Genomic DNA, 24,826 nt, shown 5'->3' on the forward strand with positions numbered 1-24,826 from the left:
TACAAGGCCCCTCCTTTATATCACACAACAAGTAATACTCTACACAGACACTGAGAAAGTGCAATGAATGTAAGACTGCATAGGCATCCATCAAGGGCAGTAGGTTAAGACAATCTTTATTCTGGATTTTATTCACCAAGTAAACTGAGGTCCTCGGTGTTCTGGGATACAGCTTCCTCGAACAACAAAATGGAAGTCCTTAGGGAGAGTCAGGCTCCACCCACAGTCCCATCTCTGGACTCAACCTTTAGAACAATGGGTTTCTGTGGTTGAATAAGTCCTTGAGTGCCTAATTTCAGGGGGATCTGCAACAGTTAAGCAAGCATATGAGAACCAACTAATGAAGCTCTGCCAACAACAGAAGCAAAGTAGACAAGATACATTAAGGACAATAATGCTTTACAAACATATAAACTACTTTCAGCATCATATAACTTTTATTTATACTTTGTAAGCTATGTCAGACTGGATGGTGAAAACTTTCATTCATCCATCCATTCAACAAATTATCTATGGAACACCTATTCTGGATGAGGCCAGACACAAAGTGATGTTGGCTTATATTACTTTTTGATTTAAATTTTAAGTAAAAAAGATGAATTTTTAAAATTTAAACCAAATTCTTAGGGATCATGGCAAACTATTTTGAAAAGCCATATAGAGGTAATTTTGGATATGTTGAAACTTGCAAGGTAACCTGGAGTGTGTATTATACATTTTATTTATTTATTTTTTCCAGGACATTAAGCTTTTATTGACTTTTAGGTGTAAATTAGTAAGTTATGACAGCTTTAAACCGTTATCTTTCTTCTGGGCTCATCCTCATTGTTGATCTGCTTTTGGTTTTCCTTTTTCTTTTTCTTTTTTTTTTTAAATGTTTTGTTTATTGCAGTAACATAGGTTTATAACATTGTATAAATTTCAGTTGTACATCATTATACTTCTATTTCTGCACAGATTACATCACGTTCACCACCCAAATACTAATTACAACCCATCACCACACACATGTGCCGAATTATCCCTTTCTCCCTACTCCCTCCCCCCTTCCCCTCTGGTAACCACCAATCCAATCTCTGTCTCTATGTGTTTGTTTATTGTTGTTATTATCTACTACTCAATGAAGGAAATCATATGGTATTTGACCTTCTCCCTCTGACTTATTTCACTTTGCATAATACCCTCAATGTCCATCCATGTTGTCACAAATGGCTGGATTTCATCGTTTCTTATGGCTGAGTAGTATTCCAATATACATTTTAATTTTGTGAGACATCTTCAACTTCTAAAGAGTCTAGTCTCTTCTTCCAGTGGAACACATCCAGTTTCATGACCGGGAGAGGTCTTTGCGAAGCATTACGCCTCTTTTCTAACATCTTTTGGCTCCCACATGTAGTGCAAATGGTGAAATTCTGGAGTTCTATGGTGTTTTGACTGATAGTTTTAGCTCCATTCTCATATAGTCACTCCTTAGTGTTAGGGGATCCAGTAGCAGAGTAATCTTGTGACCTCAGTTGACTGAAGGGCAAGAAAATTGTCACGGAGGGTGACAAGTGCCAGCCTGTGGATGACTTGGAGCTCGCAGGGAGGGTCTGCCCATCCCAGGTGTACCAGAGGCCATTTTCTCTCAGGGCTGAGTCCTCTGTTTGTACACCTACAGGACTGCCACACAGATTCCCTAAAGCCAAAAATAAGATGGAAATCATCTCCATCCTCCTCTCTCCTGCAGAAAGCCTACTTAAGGAGAGGAGTTGCATATTAAATGTACAAGTCCCAGAAATAAGTCTTATTATAGGACCTTGCTTGATATGAGTCAATAGCTACTGTTCTTTGCATATTCAGAGGAGAGATTCCAGACCTTACTATAAAGGTAAAAACCTTATTTTCTAATTTCAAATGGCATACATATACTCCCCCTGCAGACAGACACACACACACAACATGCACATACACAAATCTCATTTGTTAAATTTTAACCATTAAAATTGTTCAAAATTTGTATCCAAGAGCTCTAAATAAACTGCAAATCACTCCTTAAGCATTTCCTGGATGACTACAAGGTATCATTGGGAGTTTATGAAAGGAATAAATGAGGTGCTAGAGTTAAAGACATTCTTAGGCACAAAGAAAACATAGAGAACTAAACTGGATGGTTTAATGACAAAATATTAAGATACATGGTCTGATCAATGATACCAGCCTTCAGTGACTGATAACAGAGCAGAGGAGAGAATGGTCTCTGGACTAGATGTGTGCCAAGGAGGGGCTTGGGGATTGAATGAAGACTTGAAGGATGAGAAGAGACATGGAGAATAGTGAGAAAAACATCCATAGAGTTATTACGAGGACGTACAAAGAGCCCAGCTTGACTGGAGCTGGGATCCTAGAAGGTGAGGTCAAATAGCCAGAATGGCCCTGGACTGTGAGAGACCTTCACATCTGGCAGAAATGCTTTCAGTCTGTGATTCTCAACCTTGGCTGCACATGAAAATCAATGGGGTGCTTTGAAAGCCATATCTGGGGAAATTATTTTAGAATTTCTGAGAGGACTTAGGCATGAAGATTTTTTAAAGTTCCCCATTGATTTCATTATACAGACAGTGGATGAGAACCACTGTCATAAATCTTCAATAAGTTTTGGTAAGGAAGAGCATCCTTCAAAAGTTACACCGTGTTGTCACAAATGGCTGGATTTCATCGTTTCTTATGGCTGAGTAGTATTCCATTGTGTATATATACCACAGCTTCTTTATCCATTCGTCCCTTGATGGGCACTTAGGTTGCTTCCAAGTCTTGGCTATTGTGAATAACGCTGCAATGAACACAGGGGGTGCATGTACCTTTACAAATTGGTGTTTTCAAGTTCTTTGGATAAATACCCAACAGTGGAATAGCTGGATCATATGGTAGTTCTAACCTTGATTTTTTAAGGAATCTACAATGTTGTAAACCAATGTTACTGCAATAAACAAAAAATTTTAAAAAAAAGTTACAATGTGGTAATTATTACATTTCATGGCTATTCAGAACACTGTCCCTTCCTTCCAGTGGAGTGGAATTTAAAACTTTGCTCAAGTTCAAAGGACTGCACATAATCATGTCACACAAACTGAATTGACTCTAAATGACCTTTATAGTTGAGTCTTTATAAAGCCACAGACTTAGCAGTCCAGAGCTGAAAGGTCCTAAATGTCACAGATGGCTTCAGATAGATTCTCTGGCCAATAGAACAAATTATTATTTGAATAGAACACATTTTTATAAATATATAAAGCCTTCAATTACATAAAACTACAAATAAAATATTATTTATGCAGAAAATTCACTGACTGACCTGTGTTTCTTTACAAGGTCTGAAGGAGAAGTTCTGCAGCATTTTGACGACAGCAAGTTTCATGTTCATGATAGCGAACCTCAAGCCAATGCAGTTTCGGGGTCCAGTTCCAAAGGGCAGGTATATATAAGGATTTATATTGTCCTTATTCTTCTTACTGAACCTGGATCCACAATAGTAGATGAGAACAAGTTAATGAAACATAAAAACCGTAAGAGTTACATGTTTTGGGTTCTCGCTTAGACTCCTCAACCAGTAGTACACAGGATACTTTTGTGGGCTAGTCATTGACATCCTGCTATGAGTATTTTGCTGCGAGAATTGTAAGCGACAGATCCTTTCCATTCCCCTTACTCTCCAGGAGATTTCAATCTTGTTGTGTTGAGGAGATAAGATGAATGCTGTTTAAAACAAAATTTATCTTTAAACATGAAAACTACATTCAGGGTGATGAGGTGTTCACAAAAAGAAATGAGAGTGATTGAAGGAAAAGTAGATCCCTGCCTCCACTCTCTTATGTTGGTCATGTGCTCACGGAGGAAGGAAGCACGAGAAATGCCTCCCATTATTTAAATTGTTATTTTCTCTTCTCTTCCCTTCTTCTCCCAGCCTTCTCTCTCTCTCTCTCTCTCTCTCTCTCGCCCATAGAATAGCTTACATCAGATGATTTACGTGGGCATATAATGCTACTCCACTATAGTATAATCACTGACTTTCTTCTCTATCTGTCCCACCAGCTATAAATTCCTTGAATGTTAGACCTATGTTTTATACAATTTGATTCCTCAATACGTAATTACATTAAGAAAATTTATGGATTTCAGGAAAGTGATAATGGCATTGTGGCATGTACTTTCTAAAGAGTCCTTATAGTTTAGAGAACATTCTGAAATAGCTATACATGATGCGATATAATAACATAGGATTCAGGAGAAGGGTAGCAGTGGTGTGTGGATGGGGCAGCTGACATGGGCTGATGGTTGTTGGGCAGGTGATGGACACATATAGAGGTAGGAAAACTTATATGCTGTGTGTATGTCAAATACACATATAGTTGTATACATGTCAAAAATTCTTCTTAATAGCAATTTTTTTAACATTTGGATTTCTAACTGCATGGTCCAGTCCCTGACACACCTTAAGCACTTGCTCTCTGTTTGATGACTGAATTAATCAAAAAAATGTAGAGTGACTGGTCTCTAATTTTATGTTCGTGAAGTTACAGGAGGGGATACTGGGGAGTTGGGAGGAACAACAGAATTCCTCTGGTCCAGAAACAAAGGACTTGGTCAACTCTAACCTCTTTTTTCAACAAGTACTATGTGTAGATGCTATGCCAGCACTAGGGACACCATGGCCAAAAAGACAAGGTCCCTGCCATCAGGGAGCTTATACTCAAGGGCTAATAAAAGTCTAGATCTCAGCTAGTGCCCTAAAAAGTTCATTCCAAATTTTGCTCACCAATATAATAAATGTGAAAGCATCAACTCTTTCCAGAGTTCAAGCTGTGCCCAAAGTCAGACCTCAGCTCAGTTCCCAGAAGAATATGCTGAAGACCCCTCCAAGGAGGATGTCTCAGAGTCTAGACAGCAGAGGAATTCCCTTTGGAAGGGTTGCCCAATACTGAGAGTGGAAGGGAGCTGGCATGGGGCTGCAGCCACAGACAGCACGGGGGACGTGTGCCCACGTTTGTCCTCAATGAGGCTGCTTAAACCACCAGGATGAGGACCTCTCAGAGTAATGCTAGATGACACAGCAGCAATGTTTGAAAAAACGGAATGTGGGAATGTTGGTGATAATTTAAAGATCTGAAGAGAACAGCAGAGGAAAACATGAAGGAAAAAATAAGCCTATATTCCTAAAATAAAACAGTGGTTTCATAAATGTATGGCAAAATACAATTACACAGACAAACACACACAAAATATATACACATATATACACACACACATATATGGTAACATTAGATATTGTTTATATTTTCCTGTTAAAGTAAGTAGTTCAAAACCAAATAAAACATAATACCCTTCTAATTTTTAAAAATTTATATATGCATAGAAAAATGTCCATAAGGACATACATCACATTATTAATGAGGTCTATCTTAAGGTATTGTCAATGTGGAGAGCTATAATTTTCTTTTTCTTTCTTTTTCCTAGTCTACAGTTAGTAAAATTTTGACAACAAACATTGATCACTCTTATAATAAGAAACAAAAGCTTCTAAAAATAAAACGATGTACAAATAAATGATTATACAATCACACATTTGTCATCTATACTAAAAGATGTCAGAATATGCTCAAAGCTGCCATGATCAGGGTGGGTCCCCTTTCCCAGCGGCCCTGTACCTTTCAGGATGGAACTCCTCAGGATCTGGCCAGAACTCTGAGGCTCGGTGAAGAATAAAGGTTGGCACCATCACTACTGTGCCTTTAGGAATGAACACTCCATTGATTTCCACATCATTCTTACAGACCCTCTCAAGTCTACCAGCAATTGGGAATAATCTGAGAGATTCATTCAACAGCATGTCAAGATACTCCATCTGTAACAGGGTATCATATGTGGGTGGGGCCTGGGAACAAAGAAACAGATTTTGATAAATTGAGATTTGGGATCAATTTTCTATCCAATCTCTGCAGGACTATTGAAATGTTAGGAGTACGACAGAATAATTCATATTGATAAAGCATTTATAGAGACTAGCATTTATAGAGATTTTAATACATATCATGCCCTTTGACCTGCTCAGTCATCCATTGAAATATGTGGAGTAGCTATGACTACGGGATTTAGTTGGGACAATCCCCTAAACAGGGCCTGAAATCGCTCACGTTACCATGTAGTGGTTTTTCTTTCACATGTGAACAAATGTGACTAACAGACTGTGACCTTACTCTTAAGTGAAATATGCCCAAGTCATTGTTTCATTTCCAAGAAGAGGCCACATATCTGTACCAAGGAAAGAGAACGTGTAAAAGAGCAAATCCCCTATTCGACATAGAATATTTTAGTTGAAAAATCCTTCTTGCTAACTCTTATTTGGAAAGTTGATTAGTAGAGTCTCTCAAATTTTGTATTATATAAAATCTCTATAAATAATTTGGGCAGAAACTAATTCTTTTCTAAATCTAATATGACAAAAGAAGGGTAAGATTGGATGTTACCAAAGCACCAAATTTTGGTTCTAGGGAAAGTTATAAAAATGATCAGAACCCCACTCTCAGCCCCATCCTCTGTTGCTGGAAGTCTCCTAGTGGCTGCTTCAGGATTGGACTGTAATCTCTGAAGATCTAAACAAGCCACTTGAGCCACAGAGGCTGGGTCTCTTCTCATCACAAAGAAATCCAGTTTGGGGAGAGATCTGAAAACTGTGCTGACAATATGTGGCTATGACCTGGTGTAATATTGAAGAGGCAGTATTGCAGAGGTTAAGAGTTTGGCTCAGGAGCCAAACACCTTAGATCATAGCTTGGCTTCTTCACCACTACTTATATGACTAGGGTATGAAAGTTATTTCATCTCACTGTAGCTCTGTTTTCTGATATGTTCCATGGAGATAATTAGAGTTGACACTTCATAAGGTTGGGTGGCAGAGACATTCACTGATCACTCAACATGCATGTAGTCTCACACATTTCCCAGCCCATTGAACTTAGGGGAAATCAGCTTTGGCGATGGTCTGTGAGCTGAAGTGATGCATGTCAGTTCAGGGACAAATCATTTGAAAACCCAGTGAACAACACTCTAGTTCTTTTTTCCCCAGCCCACAGAAAGGCCTCATGTTCCAGACAACCAGCTACAGGAAGATGGAGCCTCATAGCCTGTATCCCTAGTAACTATGTGGAGCAGAGACTCCTACTCCCATCCTCCACTAACATCCATGTTGGACATGAAAATGTCAGTTAGAAGTAATCTTTTGCTTTGTAATGCCACTGATATTGAGGGCTAATCTGTTACTGAGGCATAACCTAGCCTATCCTGACCAATACATAATTTTATGAGGATTACATTCACTTATAAATAGAAAGCATTTAGGATAGACATATGTAGTAAGAAGCAAATGTAAGCTATTTATGTTGTTATCGACCTTGTGATTATTATTATTAAAAAAGAGAGAACAAAATTCTTTCACTAATCTCTGTCTCTAAGTGACTTTTTCATCATATTTCAAACAAAAGAATCCCGATATTGGCTTTACCAGAGAAAAGAGATAATCTCTAATAGAGGTAGGCCCTAAAATGTCTCCTTACTCTATATCTGAAGGACCTATGATACAGAAAGGTCATAAGATTTGTCCAAAACGACAGTCAGCACTCAAAGTCATGTCTTCCATTTCCAACCCTAAGCTCTTTCCTGTACATCAGGCTTCTCCTGTCTACAAAGTTACCCAGGTTAGTAGATTGCGCTAATGGCCCCAATTCTCCACTCTTTCCTGTGTCCATGCCCTTTGCCGTCTAACTTTGTGGTGCCCTCCCATTCTGTCACTGGGGTTGGTCATGTGGCTTGCTTTGAACCAATGGAATGTTGGCCAACTGTGATGTAAGCACAGTTTTGAAAGGCACCCATGTGATTGGGCTTCTTGTTCTTGTCCTCTGCCATAGCCCTACAAAGAGGACAACCAGGCTAGTTTTCTGGACTATGAGAGACATGTGGATCATGTGCAGAGTTGAGTCAGCCCAGTCAGCTTAGCCAAGGCCAGCCTAGGTCATCCTACAGCCAGACCAAAGCGAGTCCAGCCAACATCAACAGAGATAACTACCCATACACTTGAGAAGTAAATGCTTATTGCTAGATCTCACTGAGGTTTTGTGATTTTTACTTGGCATGATTGTGGTTACAGAAAACTGATATGCCAGGACCAGAACTTTTTTCACAGATCTTTTATTTATGTGAGTTGCAAGAATTCTCCTAGAAAGTCATGAGGAGACATTCTTGCTAAGCCTTCACCTTCTCCCTCTCTCTCCAGTTATTATCCACTCACCTTATTGGAGAAAGTAGCATCAATCTCTTCCTGCAACTTCTGCTGGACATCAGGGTGAGTAGCCAAGAGATACATAAGGAAGGAAAGAGAAGTGCTTGTGGTCTCGTAGCCAGCAAAAATAAAGATAATAGATTGGGCCACCAGCTCCAGATCAGACAGAGCTAAAAGGAGAGGGAAGACATTTTAGGTAAAGCAGGTCAATGTAACACAATACAGTTTAGATGATTAAAATCGAAATGAGTCTCAACACCCTAGGGAAAAAGAATAGAAAATCAGTTCAGAGTCAAACAGAGAGTGGTTTCACTCTGATGCCTATCTGACAGAGTCAGAAAAAGGCAAAAATTGTCTTGATTCAGTTTTTCTCAAGGTCTGTACTATTCTTGAAATCTACTCCTGGTTATGCCACCATCCTCACCAACACAACTGGGTAATTTAAGAGATAGCATTTCTGTCTAACATAGACAATGTTATCAGTATGTCCTTTGGAGAATCCTAAAAATACTTAGCTACAAGTATTATGGGGTATCATTCTCCCTCAGGAAAAAATAAAATTATTCTAGCTAAAACACAGCTTGAATTTTTTTAGGAATGTGTGCAATATTAATTCTTAAAGGTGGAGAAAATTAAAGGATCTTTCCTCTAAACGTATTTGAGAAACCTAAGAGAATAATATTCCACTGCAGATAAACTCTTCCCACTCAAAATGTAGTCCAGGGACTAGCGGCATCGGCAGCCTTTTAGAGCTTATTAGAAATGCAGAACTATTGAATCAAAATCTGAACTCTCATGAGATCTGGTGGGGTTTGCGTACACAAGCTAGCATGAGAAGCATGGATAGTACCTTGAGAGGCATCAGATAATGGAAGACCTGGGGCGCAAGTCTTCAAATGGAAGATCTCAGATATGTACAGAAACTACAGAGACACACAAAATGCTAGAAGAGTGGTGATTGACCCTAGTCTAATCAATGGCATTAAAATAGCAGAAGACAGAATGTGTCAATAGAGCTCATTGAAAAAAAAAAAATATATATATATATATGGTGCAGTGAGAGTAACAGCAACGCTCATTCAATCATGGCCTTAATGTCTTCTTCCTCAGCACATACCATTTCTCTCTGCTCTACTTTATGCTCAGCAAACTGCCATTGGGATTATAAGTTGGCATCCTTTTTGATTTTCTCCTGAAAGATGCTAAGCACAGTCAGGCTCTAATTTGACTGGGACTAGATTAGGACCTTTAGATACTTAGGGGAGTAAAATAAACATACCTGCCCCAATCATGCAATTCACAACTAAAAACAATAAAAAAATGATTGTAAGAAAGGTCTATAGAGTTCTGATTTTCCAATGATGACTTCTGTGATGCTGTTGTGGGTAAAGTCAACTACCAAATTCTTTCCCCCCATTAGCATGAACCTCATGATACTCAAAGTTTAGAGCTGTGCTGTCCAATATGGTAGCTACATGTGGTTATTTAAACTTTAACTAATTAAATTTTAATACAATTTAAGTTTCAGTTCTTCAGTGGCAGTGTCCACATGTCAAGTGTTCAATAGCCACATGTGCCTAGTGGTTACTATATCGAACAGTGCGGATATAGGGTATTTACTTCATCACAGCAAGTTGCATTGGACTAGATAGATAGATAGATAGATAGATAGATAGATAGATAGATAGATAGATAGAAGTAGATGTAGACATAGATATAGATATATTTATACTAGTGTGTTGGACTCAGATAATCCCTGCTGTCTAAGACCAATTGTTGAATATTCAGGAATTCTGTGAGATGGTTGTCAAACCACTGGTAGTTTGAAATTAAACATATGGGAGCATTCATTACATGGAAATAAACTATAAATCAGAGACTTTTTTGAGAAATAAAGATACAGAGCATGTTTACATCACTGGTTATGGGTAGATATAGAAATATTTATGTTTGTCAGTTCTGTGTAAATATATTTGATGTTCTTAGCTTTGTCCACTAAGAAGTTCTAGAAGCAAAGACACCCTTAGTAACAATGAACTGCTACAAGTGATTAGCAATGACAAAACAGATTTTGGTTTCTCAGTACCATTTCTCACCAAAAGGAACCAGAATTCCTTGTAGAAATGGTTGATTCCAGGGCTGGACAGGGGAAATAGAAGGGAAACCCGGAATGTCTTGCATCAGAAAGCAAGGAAGTGCTCAGAAAATGATAGCTTAAAAGGATACGGGATACTCGGTAGACTATAACGGTGGATATATGTCATTACACATTTGTCAAAACCCATCTAATGTATGCCACCAGTGGAACCCTAATGTAGACTATGGACTTTGAGTGTCATTGAGGGTTCATTGATTCTTACAAATATATCAGTCTGGTGAGGGATTTTGAGAGTCGCAGAAGCTGTGTGTACTGGGGCAGGAGGTATATGGGATATCTCTGTACCTTCAGCTCAATTTTGTCCATGAATCTAAAGTTGCACTGAAAAACAAAGTCTACTAAAACAATAAAATTTAAAAAATGAAGAAGAAAAAATAGGACACTGGAGTCCACTTTAAAGAGCTTCCAGTGGACAAATCTAAGAGAATTTGAGCATCAAAATAAAAAATTATGCAAGCAAGTGAATTAGTTATATATAAGATCATATTGATACAAATATATAAACAAATAAATAAATTGGTGAGAATGGAAAGTTCTCTCTTACAAAGGAACATCAACTTATAAACGAAGAAGACATGATGGAATCAGAAAGCCATCCTTTTGCAATCATCATAGTAATAATGATTTCAGTCAAATCTATCCGTGGATGATACAACTTGCAGATGAACTTTTAAAAGGGACAGAATGTTTACACAGTCTCAAAGGCTTCCCCCACTAGTTACTTACTATTTACACAGGGGGAAATAAAACTTCACAGTAGGTTAAGCTAGTGAACACAACATTACCAAGTGTTCAAGGTAAGGTCACCAACACTGGGGCAATGTGTCTGCTGATGTGGCCTTCAATGTGCCTTGATGCAAATTTTCAGGCAGAGGTTCTGATTCAGTGGGTCTGGGTGAGGTCTAAAAATTGACATGGAAAGAAGCTCCCCAGAGGTTCTGATGTAGGTGATCCACAGACCACTGACTGACTTCTAGGCACTCTCAAATAACTTGTCTATGGTTTCCCTTCAAGCTTTGAAGAAAGTTGTGTCTGCATGCTTCTAGAAAGTTCCTTTGGCTACCATTTATATCTGAACATGTGTCTTTCTTCAACTTGGCAGAAATTCTCTTCTGTCTGTAAAAATTCCTTCATGTTTTAGAACCCCTCCCTCCCCCTGAGCCTCCCCACTGTGGCTTTCTGACACAGTCCTTGGTTACCTTTATGGGTGTCCATTTCTTTGGAATTCTGGGAGTTAATCATCAGCTGAAGAAAATCCACTCGGTTCTGGAAGCAGAAAGACAAATTTCAATGACAGACAGTCATTTGTGAAGTCAGAAATAAGTCAGCAGTGCAGTGCTTAGCCTCTTTCCTGAGAATATGGCCCCTTTAAGTCCAAAAGTCTGACTAATGTTTCCTGAGTCATCAGTGAACAAAATCATCCAGCTACAAATCTTGGAGAGCAGGATGTTCCCCTGAAAGAAATCCAGCCATCATGTCCAGCTGCTTTTTGGCATTCATTATCTCTGATCTTTGCCTTCTCTGGCTTTTGAATACAGCTTCCAGGCCAAAGAGTTGACTGTTCCATTTCCTGTCATGTCTGCTTGCTCAAGAGGAAGTCTCTGGAGTTCAATCATTTTTCTCCCCAGCCTTAATTCTTAATGAATGGCCACATAGATCAATTCCCTGACTTTACAGAGATCATCAACAGCTTTTCTAAGAGTATCTTCAAGTGCCCCACACTCCCAGAACTCTACACATCCTGGGGAACTCAGCCCTGCCTCCTTGACCTGTAGACGTCCTTATGCTGTTCTCCAGGCCTCATGCAAGGCAAAGCTGGCTAAGCTTTAAAAACTGACACAGAAGTGCACAAATCATATGTATACAGTTCACTAAATTATCACGAAGTGAACACCCTCATGCAACCACAACCAGATTTTACCTTTTGTTTATCTCTGAGGCGACTTTCTTTCATCCTTTTTACAGATTTTGTGAAAAAATCAGTAACACTTTTTGGAAAGAGAAAGATATTTAATACTTCAAAAACTGGGCGAAGAAATGGAAAGAGTGCTGTGGGGCAAAAAAAAAAGAAAGCACAATGAAAATGCAAAGTTTACCTGGAGAAATTATAATTTCCTTTACCAATCAGAAGAGTAAAAGACACCAGGGTTCTCAACCAGGAGCCATTCCCTCTATCACCTTTGCTTGGACATCGAAGCCACTGGATGAGCAAGGGTAAGTCTGCACATAGAAACCATCACTATAGCAGTGACATCAGTGGCCGCATCCACATCTTTGGAGTGACCAAAGGAACAGGATTGCATTCCTTCGCCTCTCAGCCTTTTATCTATTGGACTAGAGTTTCTTTGGATAAACCAAACCATAGCTGGCTACTTTAAGTAATCATGCAGTTCAAGAAAACGGACTCAAGAGACAAATAATACATGATGTCTTTCAACTGCAATGAAATGAAATCAATAACAAAAAGAAAATTGAGAAACTCACAAATATGTGAAAATTAAACAATACACTACTAAATAACAAATGGGTCAAAGAAGAAATCAAAAAGGGAATTAGAAATTACTTTGAGATAAATAAAAATGAAGACACAATATACCAAAACTTATGTGATGTAACAAATGCAATGCTCAGAGAGATCTTTATGGCTATATGGCTATGGCTATTTATGGCTATAAATTTCTACATTTAAAAAAAACAAGGGTCTCAAATCAATAATCTAACTTTCCACTTTAACACACTGAAAAAAGAAGAGCATATGAAACCTAAAGCAAGCAGAAGAAAGGAAATAGTAAAGATAAGAGCAGAAACTAATGAAACAGAGAATATGATTTCACTCATATGTGGAAGATAAACTAACACAAGGACAGAGAGAATAGTTTAGTGGTTATCAGGACGAAGGGGGTTGAGGGGTGGACACAAGGGGTGAAGGGGCACATCCATATGGTGACTGACAAATAATAATGTACAACTGAAATTTCACAATGTTATAAATTATTTTTTTTTATTTTTTGTTTATTGCAGTAACATTGGTTTATAACATTGTAAAAATTTCAGGTGTACATCATTATACTTCTATTTCTGCATAGATTACATCATGTTCACCACCGCAATACTAATTACAACCCATCACCACACACATGTACCGAATTATCCCTTTCACCCTCCTCCCTCCCCCCTTCCCCTCTGTTATGACCTCAATAAAAAAATAAATTTTTTTCCAAAAAAATAGCAAAAATCAGTCAAAGCCAAAGCTGATTCTATGAAAAAACTTTTAACTAGATTGACCAAGCAAAAAGAAAAGAAGATTCAACTCACCAGCATCAGAAATGAACTACAGGATATTACTACTGACATTAAAAAAACAAAAAGAACTATAAAGGAATACTATGAACAATTGTACATGAACAAATTAGATAACTTAAATGAAATGGACAATGTCCTAGAAAGACACAAACCATAGGAACCAATTAAAAAATCTGTGGTGGTTACCAGAGGGAAATAGGGCAGGGGGAGGGTGAAAAGGGTAATGGGGCACATGTTTATGGTGACGGACGGCAACTAAACTTTTAGTGGTGAACACAACGCAGTCTATACAGAAGTCAAAGTATAAGAATGTACACCTGAGGGCCAGCCTGGTGGTGCAGTGGTTAAGTGCGTGCGCTCTGCTGTGGCGGCCCAGGGTTCGCAGGTTCTGATCCCTGGTGTTCAGTGACACACCGTTTGTCAAGCTGTGCTGTGGCAGTGTCCCATATAAAGTAGAGGAAGATGGGCACAGATGTTAGCCCAAGACCAATCTTCCTCAGCAAAAAAGAGGAAGATTAGCATCAGATGTTAGCTCAGGGCTGATCTTCCTCACACACACACACACAAAATGTACACCTGAAATTTATATAATATAATTTATAGAATGTGACCTCAGTTTAAAGATAAAGAAATAGACAATCTAAATAGACCTATAATAAGCAAAAAGTTTGATTTATTAATAGAGAACCTACCCACAAAGAAAACCTCAGGTCTAGAAGGTTTCAATGGCAAATTCTACCAATTATTTAAAAAATAATTAACATCAATTTTTCACAAACTCTTCCAAAAAATAGAAGAGGAGGGAATATTTCCAAATTCATTCTACAAGGCCAGTATTACCCTGATAGTAAAACCAGACAAAGACATCACAGGAAAAGAAAACTAAGATCAACATATCTTATGAACACGGATGCACAAATCCTCAACAAAATACTGGCAAACTGAATCAGTAACATATGAAAAGAAGCATATTCCATAGCCAAGTGGGGTTTATCCCAGTAATGCAAGGTTATGTAATACACAATATAAATAGAATAAAATCCAAAAACCACATGATCATCTCAATAGATGCAGAAAAAGCATTTCACAAAATCCAACACCCTTTGGTGTTAAAAACACTTAACCAACTAGGAACAGAAGAGAATTTCCTCAATCTGATAAAGGGCATATATGAAAAAAACATAGTTAACACCATACTTAATAGTGAAAGACTGGATGTTCTCCTCTAAGATTAAGAGCAAGAGAAGGATGCCTGTCTCACCACTTCTACTCAGCATTGTACTATGTGTCTAGCCAGGGGAAGTAGGCAAGAAAAAGAAATTAAAGGGATCCTTGTAGGAAATAAAGAAGAACATGCTGCAGTCCACACAAAACTGAAATATAATAATGTACACCTGAAAATTACACAATGTTATAAGCCAATATGACCTCAATAAAATAATTTGAAAAAAAGTAAACCTATCTTTATTATCAGATAACATGATCTTGTATGTAGAAAATCATAGGGAATCTACCAAAAACCTATTAGAACTAATAAACTAGTTCAGCAGCACCAGGATATGATTTCAATATACAAAATCAATTTTATTTCTATACACTGCAAAAAAGCATCCAAAAGGGAAATTAAAACAATAACTCCATTTACATTAACATCAAAAAGAACAGAATACTTAGAAATAAATTTAACAAATAAGTGCAAAATTTTTACTCTGAATGGATCCAGCCAGTGGCATAGCAGTTAAGTTCACGTGCTATGCTTTGGCAGCCCGGGGTTCATGGGTTCAGATTCTGGGCGCAGACCGACACGTTGTTTGTCAAACCATGCTGCAGCAGCATCCCATATAAAGTAAAGGAAGATGGGCACAGATGTTAGCCCAGGGCCAATCTTCCTCAGCAAAAAAGAGGAGGATTGGCATCGGATGTTAGCTCAGGGCTGATCTTCCTCACACACACACACAAAAATTATACTCTGAAAATTACAAAATATTGTTGAGATAAATTAAAGAAGACCTAAAAATATGGAAGAACAGCCCATGTTCATGGAGAGAAAAGTTAATATTGTCAAGATGGTAATACTCCCCAAATCAATCTATAGATTTAAGGCATTGCCTATTAGAATCCTTGCTGCTTTCTAGAAATTGAAAGCTGAATTTAAAATTCATATGGAAGCAGGGGACACAGACTAGCCAAAACAATATTGAAAAAAAACAAAAAGAATAAAGTTGTAGGACTCACACTTCCCAATTGCAAAACTTACCACAAAGTTATAATAATCAAAGCAATGTGGTAGCGGCATAAGGATAGACATATAGATCAATGGAATAGAATTTATAGTCCAGAATAACCCTCATCTCTATGGTCAACTAATTTTGAGAAAGGTTTCAAGACCATTCGATGGAGAAAAATAGTCTTTTTAATAAATGGTGCTGGGACAACTGGATAGCCACATGCAAAAGAATGAAGTTGGACTCTTATCTAACACAATATACAAAAATAAACTTAAAATAGATCAAAGACCTAAACATAAGAGCTAAGACTATGTAACTCTTAGACAAAAACCAAGGGGTAAATCTTCCTGGCATCAGATTTTGCAATGGATTCTTAGACGTGACACCAAAAGCACAGGCAATAAAAGACAAACACATAAATTGTACATCATCAAAATGTAAAATTTTGTGCTTCAAAGGATACTATAAAGGAAGGGAAAAGATAACCTCAAAATGGGAGAAACATTTTTCAAATCATATATCTGATAGGGACTTTCATCTAGAGTATGTACAGCACTCTTACAACTCAACAAAAAGAAAAACAACCCAGCTACAAGTGGACAAAGGCTTTAAGTAGAGATCTATCTAAAGAAGTCAATAGAAGTATCATAAAAATGGCCGACAAACATATAGAAAGTTGTTCAACATCACTACCCATTAGGGAAATGCAAATCAAAACCACAATGAGATATCACTTCACACCCACTAGGATGGCCATAATCAAGATAGAAAAGTGTTGACTAAGTGTTGGTGAGGATGTGGAGAAATTAGAACCGTCATACGTTACTGGTGGGAATGCAAAATGGTGTACCTATTGTGGAAAACAGTTTGGCAGTTTCTTAAGAGGTTCAACACAGAATAACTATATAACCAGCAATTTCACCCCCCAAGTAGACACCCAAAAGAATCAAAAACGGGTATTCAAACAAAAACTTGCACATGAATGTTCATAGCAACAGTATTCACAATAGGCAAGAGGTGGAAACAACTTAAATCGCCATCAACTGATGAATGGATGAACAAAAGATGGTATGTCCATACAATGGAATATTAATCGACCATAAAAATGAATGAACTACTGATACATGCTACAACATGGATGAAACTTGAAAACATTATGCTGGAGAAAGCCAGCCACAAGAGACCACAAATTGTACGATCCCATCTATATAAAGTGTCCAAGCTAGGTAAATCTACATTGACAGAAAGTAAATTAGCGATTGCCTAGCACTAAGGGGAGTGGGAGGTGGTAGTTAAAATGTACAGGGTTGCTGAGATGACAAAAATGTTCTAACAGTTGACTATAGTGATGGTTACACATATCTTTGAATGTAATAAAAATGTTTTTTTCAGCTTAATTGAATTATAATTAACACACAGTACTATATGTCTAATGTGTGCAGTATAATGACTTGACATGTATAAATTGTGAAAACATTACCACAATAAGTTTCATTAACATCCATTACCTCATATAGTTACAAAAAGAAAAATTACCTCGTGGTGAGAACTTTTAGGATCAACTCTCTTAGCAAGTTACAATTGTACCATACAGCAGAGACAGCTATAGTCAACATGTCGTAAATTACATCCCCAGTCATTATTTATCTTATAACTGAAAGTTTGTACCTTTTGACCACCTTCCTCAAAATCCCCCATCTGCAGGGTCTGATGGGGACACTAATGCACCTCTACCCTCCAACCACAAACATGATCTACTGTCTCTATGTGTTTGCTGTTGTTTTTAGATTCCACATATAAGTGAGATCATACAGTATGTCTTTCTCTGTCTGACTTATTTCACTTAGCATAATGCCCTCAAGGTCCATCCATGTTGTCACAATGGCAGAATTTCCTTCCTTTTTATGGCTGAACAATATTCTAGTGTGTGTGTGTGTATATATATATCACATTTCTTTATCGATTCATCTGTGGATGGATACTTAGGTTGTAAAAACAATTGAATTGTACATTTTAAATGGGTGAAATATATAGCATGTGAATTATATCTCAATAAAGCTGTTACAGATAGACAGAAAGGAGAGAGGGAAGGAAAGATGAAAGAGAGAGAGAGAAGAAGAAGGAAGGAAGGAAAAGAAAAACAGTAGTCCACATACTTATTGAGAGAAAGAATGGATCGAGGAAATCAAATTTTAAGAGCTTCTTGGTATTTTCCACAAAGGGATCTTGTGGGTTGTTGAGGGAATCGATGTTCACTCCAAATGATGTGCTAGTAATCACATCCATGCTATAGGCCCCAAAGATGCTGAGTAGAGAAAAGAAGACATGGAAGATTAAAATTGGCACCTCTTTACTATTCTTATACAACACATGCAGCAAGAAGTGCATGTAAATTCATATGCCCAGGCAAGACAGATAAAGAGCCATACACCATCAAAATCTTCTGCTGGATCATCTAAAGAGTCAATACAACCATTACACTCACTGATGAGCTGTTTATCAGGTAACAATGACTAAGCTGGCCCTGTGCTACAGGTGATGGGGACACTAATGCAAGATAGGCCCACTTCTGAGCAGAAGGAGTACAGTCACAGATTGAAAGAGACTGATAATCAGGCAAATTATGGTACTATGTCTTGAGTAAGGGCAATAGTAGATATATAACCACAGTGTTTGAGCAGGATGGAGGGTAGAATAATGAACTCTTCCGAAAGGAGTCAAGAAAGGTGACACTGACCTGGCTTTTGCCTCACCATAGTATCTATGCTGAGAGCTGATTCCTCTTTGGAATATTACAGAACAGCAGCACCCTGTTCTGAGTTGCCAGGAATGTCTTCTCTCCTTCTCTGCACCCCTGCTGGGGCTCCTGAAAGACCCACTCCTCCTCAACTCCAGTGAACTGAGGTTGCCCTGAGGGTAGACTCATTTCTACAAATGTAAGAACTAAGGGTGTTCCTAGTTAAAAAAAGAATGATAATATATCACACCAAAGTCAATTTAGGGTATGTCATAGCTAAGTGATCATGCATTCTCAGTTTTCCCAGGACAATGCTAGTTTACACCTGTTGTTCTTGCATAATTAAAAAATATCCCAGTTTAGACAATAGGTGATATGATCACCCTACCCACAGTCTGTACGGGGCCTTCTCTCTTTGAGACTGAAGGAAGGAGAAGTGGTGGTAATATTTAACATTTAGTATTTTGCTGATATCTTCAGCAAAATCAGGAAGGAGTTTAAGTCGTTCTAAGTTCCACAGTGTAATTTTCCTGCCCCACCCACTGCCCACCAATATGTACCAAATGCCTTCCCCTCTCACCATTCCATACCCTCTATGAGTACCATCACTATACAATACACTCTTATTTTTGTCTTCCATAGTATCCAAGGTGACAATTAAGCACATAAATTAATTCTGGATCATGTACACAGGAGAAGACCTGTTCTCCCCTGGCCGCCCTGCGCTCCTTGGGTGGTCCAATGGAGTTGTAGCACAAAACATCTACATCTGTTTGGTCACTAGAATAACTCAACAGCAGGAATTTTGGCTCTGTGGCAGGCAGCTGGAGGGTTTTGTGACAGAGCTCAGAAACCCAGCAGTGCACTCCTACTTACTCTTTCAAAGTGACAGGCTTGCCTTTCTCTGCTTCCTTTCTCAGGTTCCTCACCAACACATCTCCATATCGGCCAATGATGGGGAACATCTAGATACAAAATACACCACCACCCAAAGTTAAATGCAGAGACTTGAGTCCTACAAGCACCTGGCTTGTACAAGCATGGAGCAGTAAGTGACATTTTATAATGAATCTTATAATGTCTTTTCTAGGATATAAAGATAAAACACCACTTTGAGGAAGCTCAATTTCAGAAAAATACCACTTGGAAAAGGACTATGATGTTATCTTCTACCTGATCCCAGATGCAGTCTTAAGTTTCTAATTAAAACTCTTCTTAATTTCTTACCTCCTTTAGCTTTCCACTGGTAAAGGTTGGAGACAGCAACATTCGTATTCTCTTCCATTGTTCATCCTCAGACATAGAGATGGCATTCTTCATAAATCCCATTGGACCAAGAGACTAGACTCAAAAGCAAAAGACGTTTTGCCCTACATAAGTTTCAGAGCTCTCAACACTTGTGGAAAATTTATTAAATGGGCATCAATTCTTCAAAAATTATTTAGTGACTTTCCACTAAGTAGCCGACCCCATGCTAGATGCTCAATATTCACCCCCAATGTCTAGGTTTCTGTGAAGGTTTAGGAGACATCCAGCTATCAGATGTAATTTCCAGCCTTTATATTCCAATCTCCTTTTAAGTGCAAATGATCCACATGGTGGGAAAACTGTTCTTCCAGGGAAATAGACAGGAATAAGACCTAGTACACCCTGCAAGGCTGCACAGGGTAGAAAGGGATTGGTGACAGATAGCCAGACAGCCTTGGAAAACTGTATTTGGCCTCAGAATAGTTCTGTCTTTAGCTATATCTACAGCATGAGAAACTCAAAAGAAAAGGATGTCTTGAAATGGTGATTTTCGAAAAAAAGTAGTTAATATTTCAAGATTAGTAACTTATTTGCTATTCTGAAGAAATAGTACCATCACATGGAAATCCTTTTCGGTTACATTTTTTCTAAAAGGATAGAAAGGAAAAGAAAGAGATAATTCTATTTCTCAGCTTGGGAAAGACCTATCATGCCAACATAATTGTGACTTTTTTTCATCTTCCAAAACTATATTTTGTCATAAAATGGATATCTCCAACACCCACTCATGATAAAAACTCAAAAGCTAGGAAGAGGGAGAAACTTCCTCAACTTCATAAACAGCATCTACAAAAAAACCTACAACTAACATTAAAGTTATGATGATAGCTGAATAGAAGACTCTAGTCTCTGTTGCCCCACAAAAAATAACAATTAAACAGCTATTGATGCATGAAAACAGGTAACAAGCTTCACCAACACAGAAGAGCAGAAAAATGAGAATAAGTACACTAAATGGGTAGGGAGCATAGTTTTATGATCTCTGCATCATCCCATCCCCCAGGCCAGCACTGCTCAGCACCAAGAGGGAACTCCCAGCCTGAGAGACTTCTACCTGCTGGGAATAGCATAGCAGGGCAAGTGACCAGTTTCCCTAGCATTTCAGGGCCCTGCACAAATGACCCACTTTGGTTTCACCCTAACCAGAGACTGGCATAGCTGACTTTACTTGAGACAGCTAGGAAGAAAGAAGAAGGGCAAGGACTAACAGTATCAGCCATGGGTGGGAGTGACTGTGGTTATTTGTGGCCTGATCTGCAGAAGACCCCAGAAGCCTTTGCTACTGAGGAACCAACAGCCAGCGTGGACTCTGCTGACGCCCTACAGATTTTCCTGCTGATAGCCTCACAGGTTTTACATTCACAGACTCCAGCTATTTGAGTCCTACTCTGCCCCACTCTACCCCAGACAGACTCTCTGATCCCCAGGACCCAAACCAGCAGTCAGAGCTAGACTCTATGCCTGGGCATGTTCATACCAACAGCTCAAGCCCCTGCAGCTGCTCAGGTGCCTGGAGCCAGCCCTAACTCCTGTCAGTGGACTGCACTGCTGCATGTGCCCACAGCTAAACCTTGCAGCTGCACACCTGCACACTGCCAGCCTCAACTCCAGTCACCAGCCCCCACTGCAGTGCATGTGCTTGTACTCAGCCCCCAAAGCTGAGCGTGTGCATACTAACCACTCTGGCCACCACTTATACCTGCCTTGGTCCCTTGCCACTTGACCTGGAGGTGCTGCTAAAACCTCAACAGCCCTTGCAGCCACTGTGGACCATCCACAGCTCTTGCTGCCAAGGATCGTGCAGTTGGTGATGTTGTGAACCCCATCTGCCTGAGCCAAGCATGCCCCCCTGCATATAGAGCCACAACACACCCCCACACTTGGTACCCAGCACCGCTAGACTGAGGGCCACAGCACACTACAGTGTGCCCCAACCCACAAGCAAAGGTCTTTCCTTACTGAAGTTAGTTCATAAAGTCTCATAGAGGTGAATGCTTCTTCAAATGCACAGACACCACTGCAGGACTACAAGGATCACCAAGGATCAGGGAAACATGACAACACCAAAGAAAACAATAAACTTCCAGTAATAGACTTCAAAGAAATGGAGATCCACGAATTGCCCGACAAAGAATTTGAAACAAATCTTCTAAAGAAGCACAGAGAGCTACATCAGAACACACATAAACAATTTAACAAAGTCAGAAAAAAAGTTACAAAAAGAAAAGAGAAATTCAACAAAGAGATATAAAACATAAAAAAGAACCAAAAAGAAATTTTAAAGCTGAAGAATACAAAGAATGATCTAAAGAATGCAATGAGAGCTACAAGAGAACCCTCATGAAGCTATTAGTGGATTTCTCAGGGGAAACCTTGAAGCCCAGGAACGTTGAAATGATATATTCAGAGTGCTGAAAGAAAAAACTACCAACCAAGAATACTTTACCTGAAAAGTGATCCTTCAGAAATAAGGCAGACATAAAGACATTTCCAGACAAACAAAAGCAGAAAAAGTTCATCACCACTAGACCTTCCTTACAAGAAATGCTAAAAGCAGTTCTTCAAGCTGAAAAGAAAGGACACTAACTAATAACATGAAATCTTATGAAAGTATAAAACTCACTCATAAATATGACTATATAGTCAAATTCAGAATACAGTAATATTGTAATGATGGTGTGCAAATCACTTACAATTCTAGTTTAAAGGTTAAAAGACAAAAGAATTGAAGATAACTATAGCTAAAGTAATTTGTAACTAGATACATGATATAAAAAGATGTAATTGTGACATCAAAAGCATAAAATGGCAGGGGAGTAAAAGCATTCAGTTTTTGAGTGAAAACAAAGTTAAATTGTTGTCAGCTTAAAATAGACTGTCATATCTACAAGGTTTTTTATTGGAGCCTCATGGTAACCACAAAGCCAAAACCTATAGTAGATACAGGAAAGACACAGAGAAAGGAATCACAGCACACCACTATAGAAATGCATCAAATCACAAAGGAAGACAGGAAGAAGAGAGAAAGAAGGAGCAAGGGATCTATGAAACAACCAGAATAACAAAATGGTAATAGTAAGTCCTTTCTATCAATAATTACTTTCAATGTAATGGACAGATGAATGGATAAAGAAAATATGGTGTATATATACAAAATTGAATATTATTCAGCCTGCAAAAAGAAAGAAACACTTCCATTTGTGACAAAATGGAGTCACTTGGAGGACAATATGCTAAGAAAATTAAGTCAGAGAAGGAGAACTGTCACATGATGTCACTCATATGTGGAATCTAAAAAAGAAAAGTCAAACTGATAGCCACAGAGAGTAGAACAGTGGTTATCAGAATCTAGAGAGAAGGGAAAGGGAGATATTGATTAAGGGTACAAACTTCCAGTTTTAAGATGAATAAGCTCTGGAGACCTAATCTACCACACAGTGACTACAGTGAATAATACTGTATTGTATATTTGAAATTGCTAAGAGATTAGATCTTCAATGTTCTTACCACACACACAAGAAAAGGTAAGTATAGGAGGTGATGAATATGTTAATTCATTTGTGATAATCATTTCACAATGTATTCATATATCAAAACATCACATCATACACCTTAAATATATACATTTTTATTTGTCCAAAATAAATAAATAAAAATTTAAAGATGGTGAAATACTAAATGCTTCCCCCTAAGATCAAAAACATGGCAAAAATGTTACTCTTATCATTCTTATTCAGCATCATACTGGAAGTCCTAGCTAGTGCTGTATGACAAGAAAAATAAATAAAAGGCATACAAACTGGAAAGGAAAAAAACAGAAGTGTTCCAATTTTCAAGTGATGTACTTGCCAATGTAGAAAATATCAGGGAACATAAAAAGTAAAAACCTCTAGAACTAATAAATGAGCTCAGCAAGGTTGTAGGATACAAAATAAACACACAAAAATCAACCACATTTCTATATAATAACAATGAACAAGTGAAAACACATTAAAGACACAATACCATTTACAATCACGTCGAAGGAAATGAAATACTTTAGGGTAAATTTAACAAAACATATATAGGATCTCTATGCTGAAAACTACAAAATGTTGGTGAAAGGAATCAAAGAAAACCTAAATAAATGGATAGACATACTGTTTGTGTCTTGACCTAGTAAAGATATAGATTTTTCCCAAATTGATTTACAGATATTATGAAAATAGCAATTTTTATTCTAAATTTGTATGTAAAGACAGAAGACCTAGAATAGCTAAAACAATCCAAAAGAGAAAGTGGGAGGGATCACTCTACGAGATGGTAAGACTTACTCTATAGACACAATAATCAAGATTGAGTGGTGCTGGTGGAGGGATAGATACATAGCTCTATGAACAGAATAGAGAATGAGAATTAGACCTACACAAATAGACCCAACTGATTTTTTCTTCTTTTTTTTAATGCAGAAGATTGGCCCTGAGCTAACACCCATTGCCAATCTTCCTCTTTTTCGCTTGAGGAAGATTGTCCCTAAGATAACATCTGTGCCAATCTTCCTCTATTTTGTATGTGGGATGCCTCCACAGCATGGCTTGATGAGCATTGTATATGTCTACACTGGGGATGCAAATCCACAAACCCCAAGCCACTGAAGTAGAGTGTGTGAACCCAACCACTCTACCACTAGCCAGCCCTAGGCAAAACTGATTTTTGACAATGATGCAAAAGCTATTCAGCTGAGGAAAGATTGCTTTTCCACAAATGGTACTGGAGCAATTAGACATCCAAAGGCCAAAAAA

The 24,826-nt window shown here is 38.2% G+C and overlaps 1 protein-coding gene across 3 annotated transcripts in view; it reads right to left on the bottom strand.

Annotated features, from left to right (window-relative positions):
• Window positions 1-209: 209 nt before the first annotated feature.
• Window positions 210-24,826, bottom strand: part of LOC131422935 (cytochrome P450 3A12) — a 38,124-nt gene continuing 13,507 nt past the window's right edge. For all 3 annotated transcript variants that reach the window (XM_058570558.1, XM_058570559.1, XM_058570560.1), the window contains 9 exons: window positions 19,965-20,078; window positions 19,614-19,702; window positions 18,157-18,305; window positions 12,391-12,518; window positions 11,669-11,735; window positions 8,321-8,481; window positions 5,685-5,911; window positions 3,335-3,497; window positions 210-305 (listed from right to left, as the gene is read on the bottom strand). In XM_058570558.1, coding sequence (XP_058426541.1) covers window positions 210-305; window positions 3,335-3,497; window positions 5,685-5,911; window positions 8,321-8,481; window positions 11,669-11,735; window positions 12,391-12,518; window positions 18,157-18,305; window positions 19,614-19,702; window positions 19,965-20,078 — 1,194 coding nt within the window. The remainder of the gene's footprint in view (window positions 306-3,334; window positions 3,498-5,684; window positions 5,912-8,320; window positions 8,482-11,668; window positions 11,736-12,390; window positions 12,519-18,156; window positions 18,306-19,613; window positions 19,703-19,964; window positions 20,079-24,826) is intronic.

The sequence above is a fragment of the Diceros bicornis genome, chromosome 26 (assembly GCF_020826845.1).
Source record: "Diceros bicornis minor isolate mBicDic1 chromosome 26, mDicBic1.mat.cur, whole genome shotgun sequence".
In the NCBI taxonomy this organism is placed as follows: Eukaryota; Metazoa; Chordata; class Mammalia; order Perissodactyla; family Rhinocerotidae; genus Diceros; species Diceros bicornis.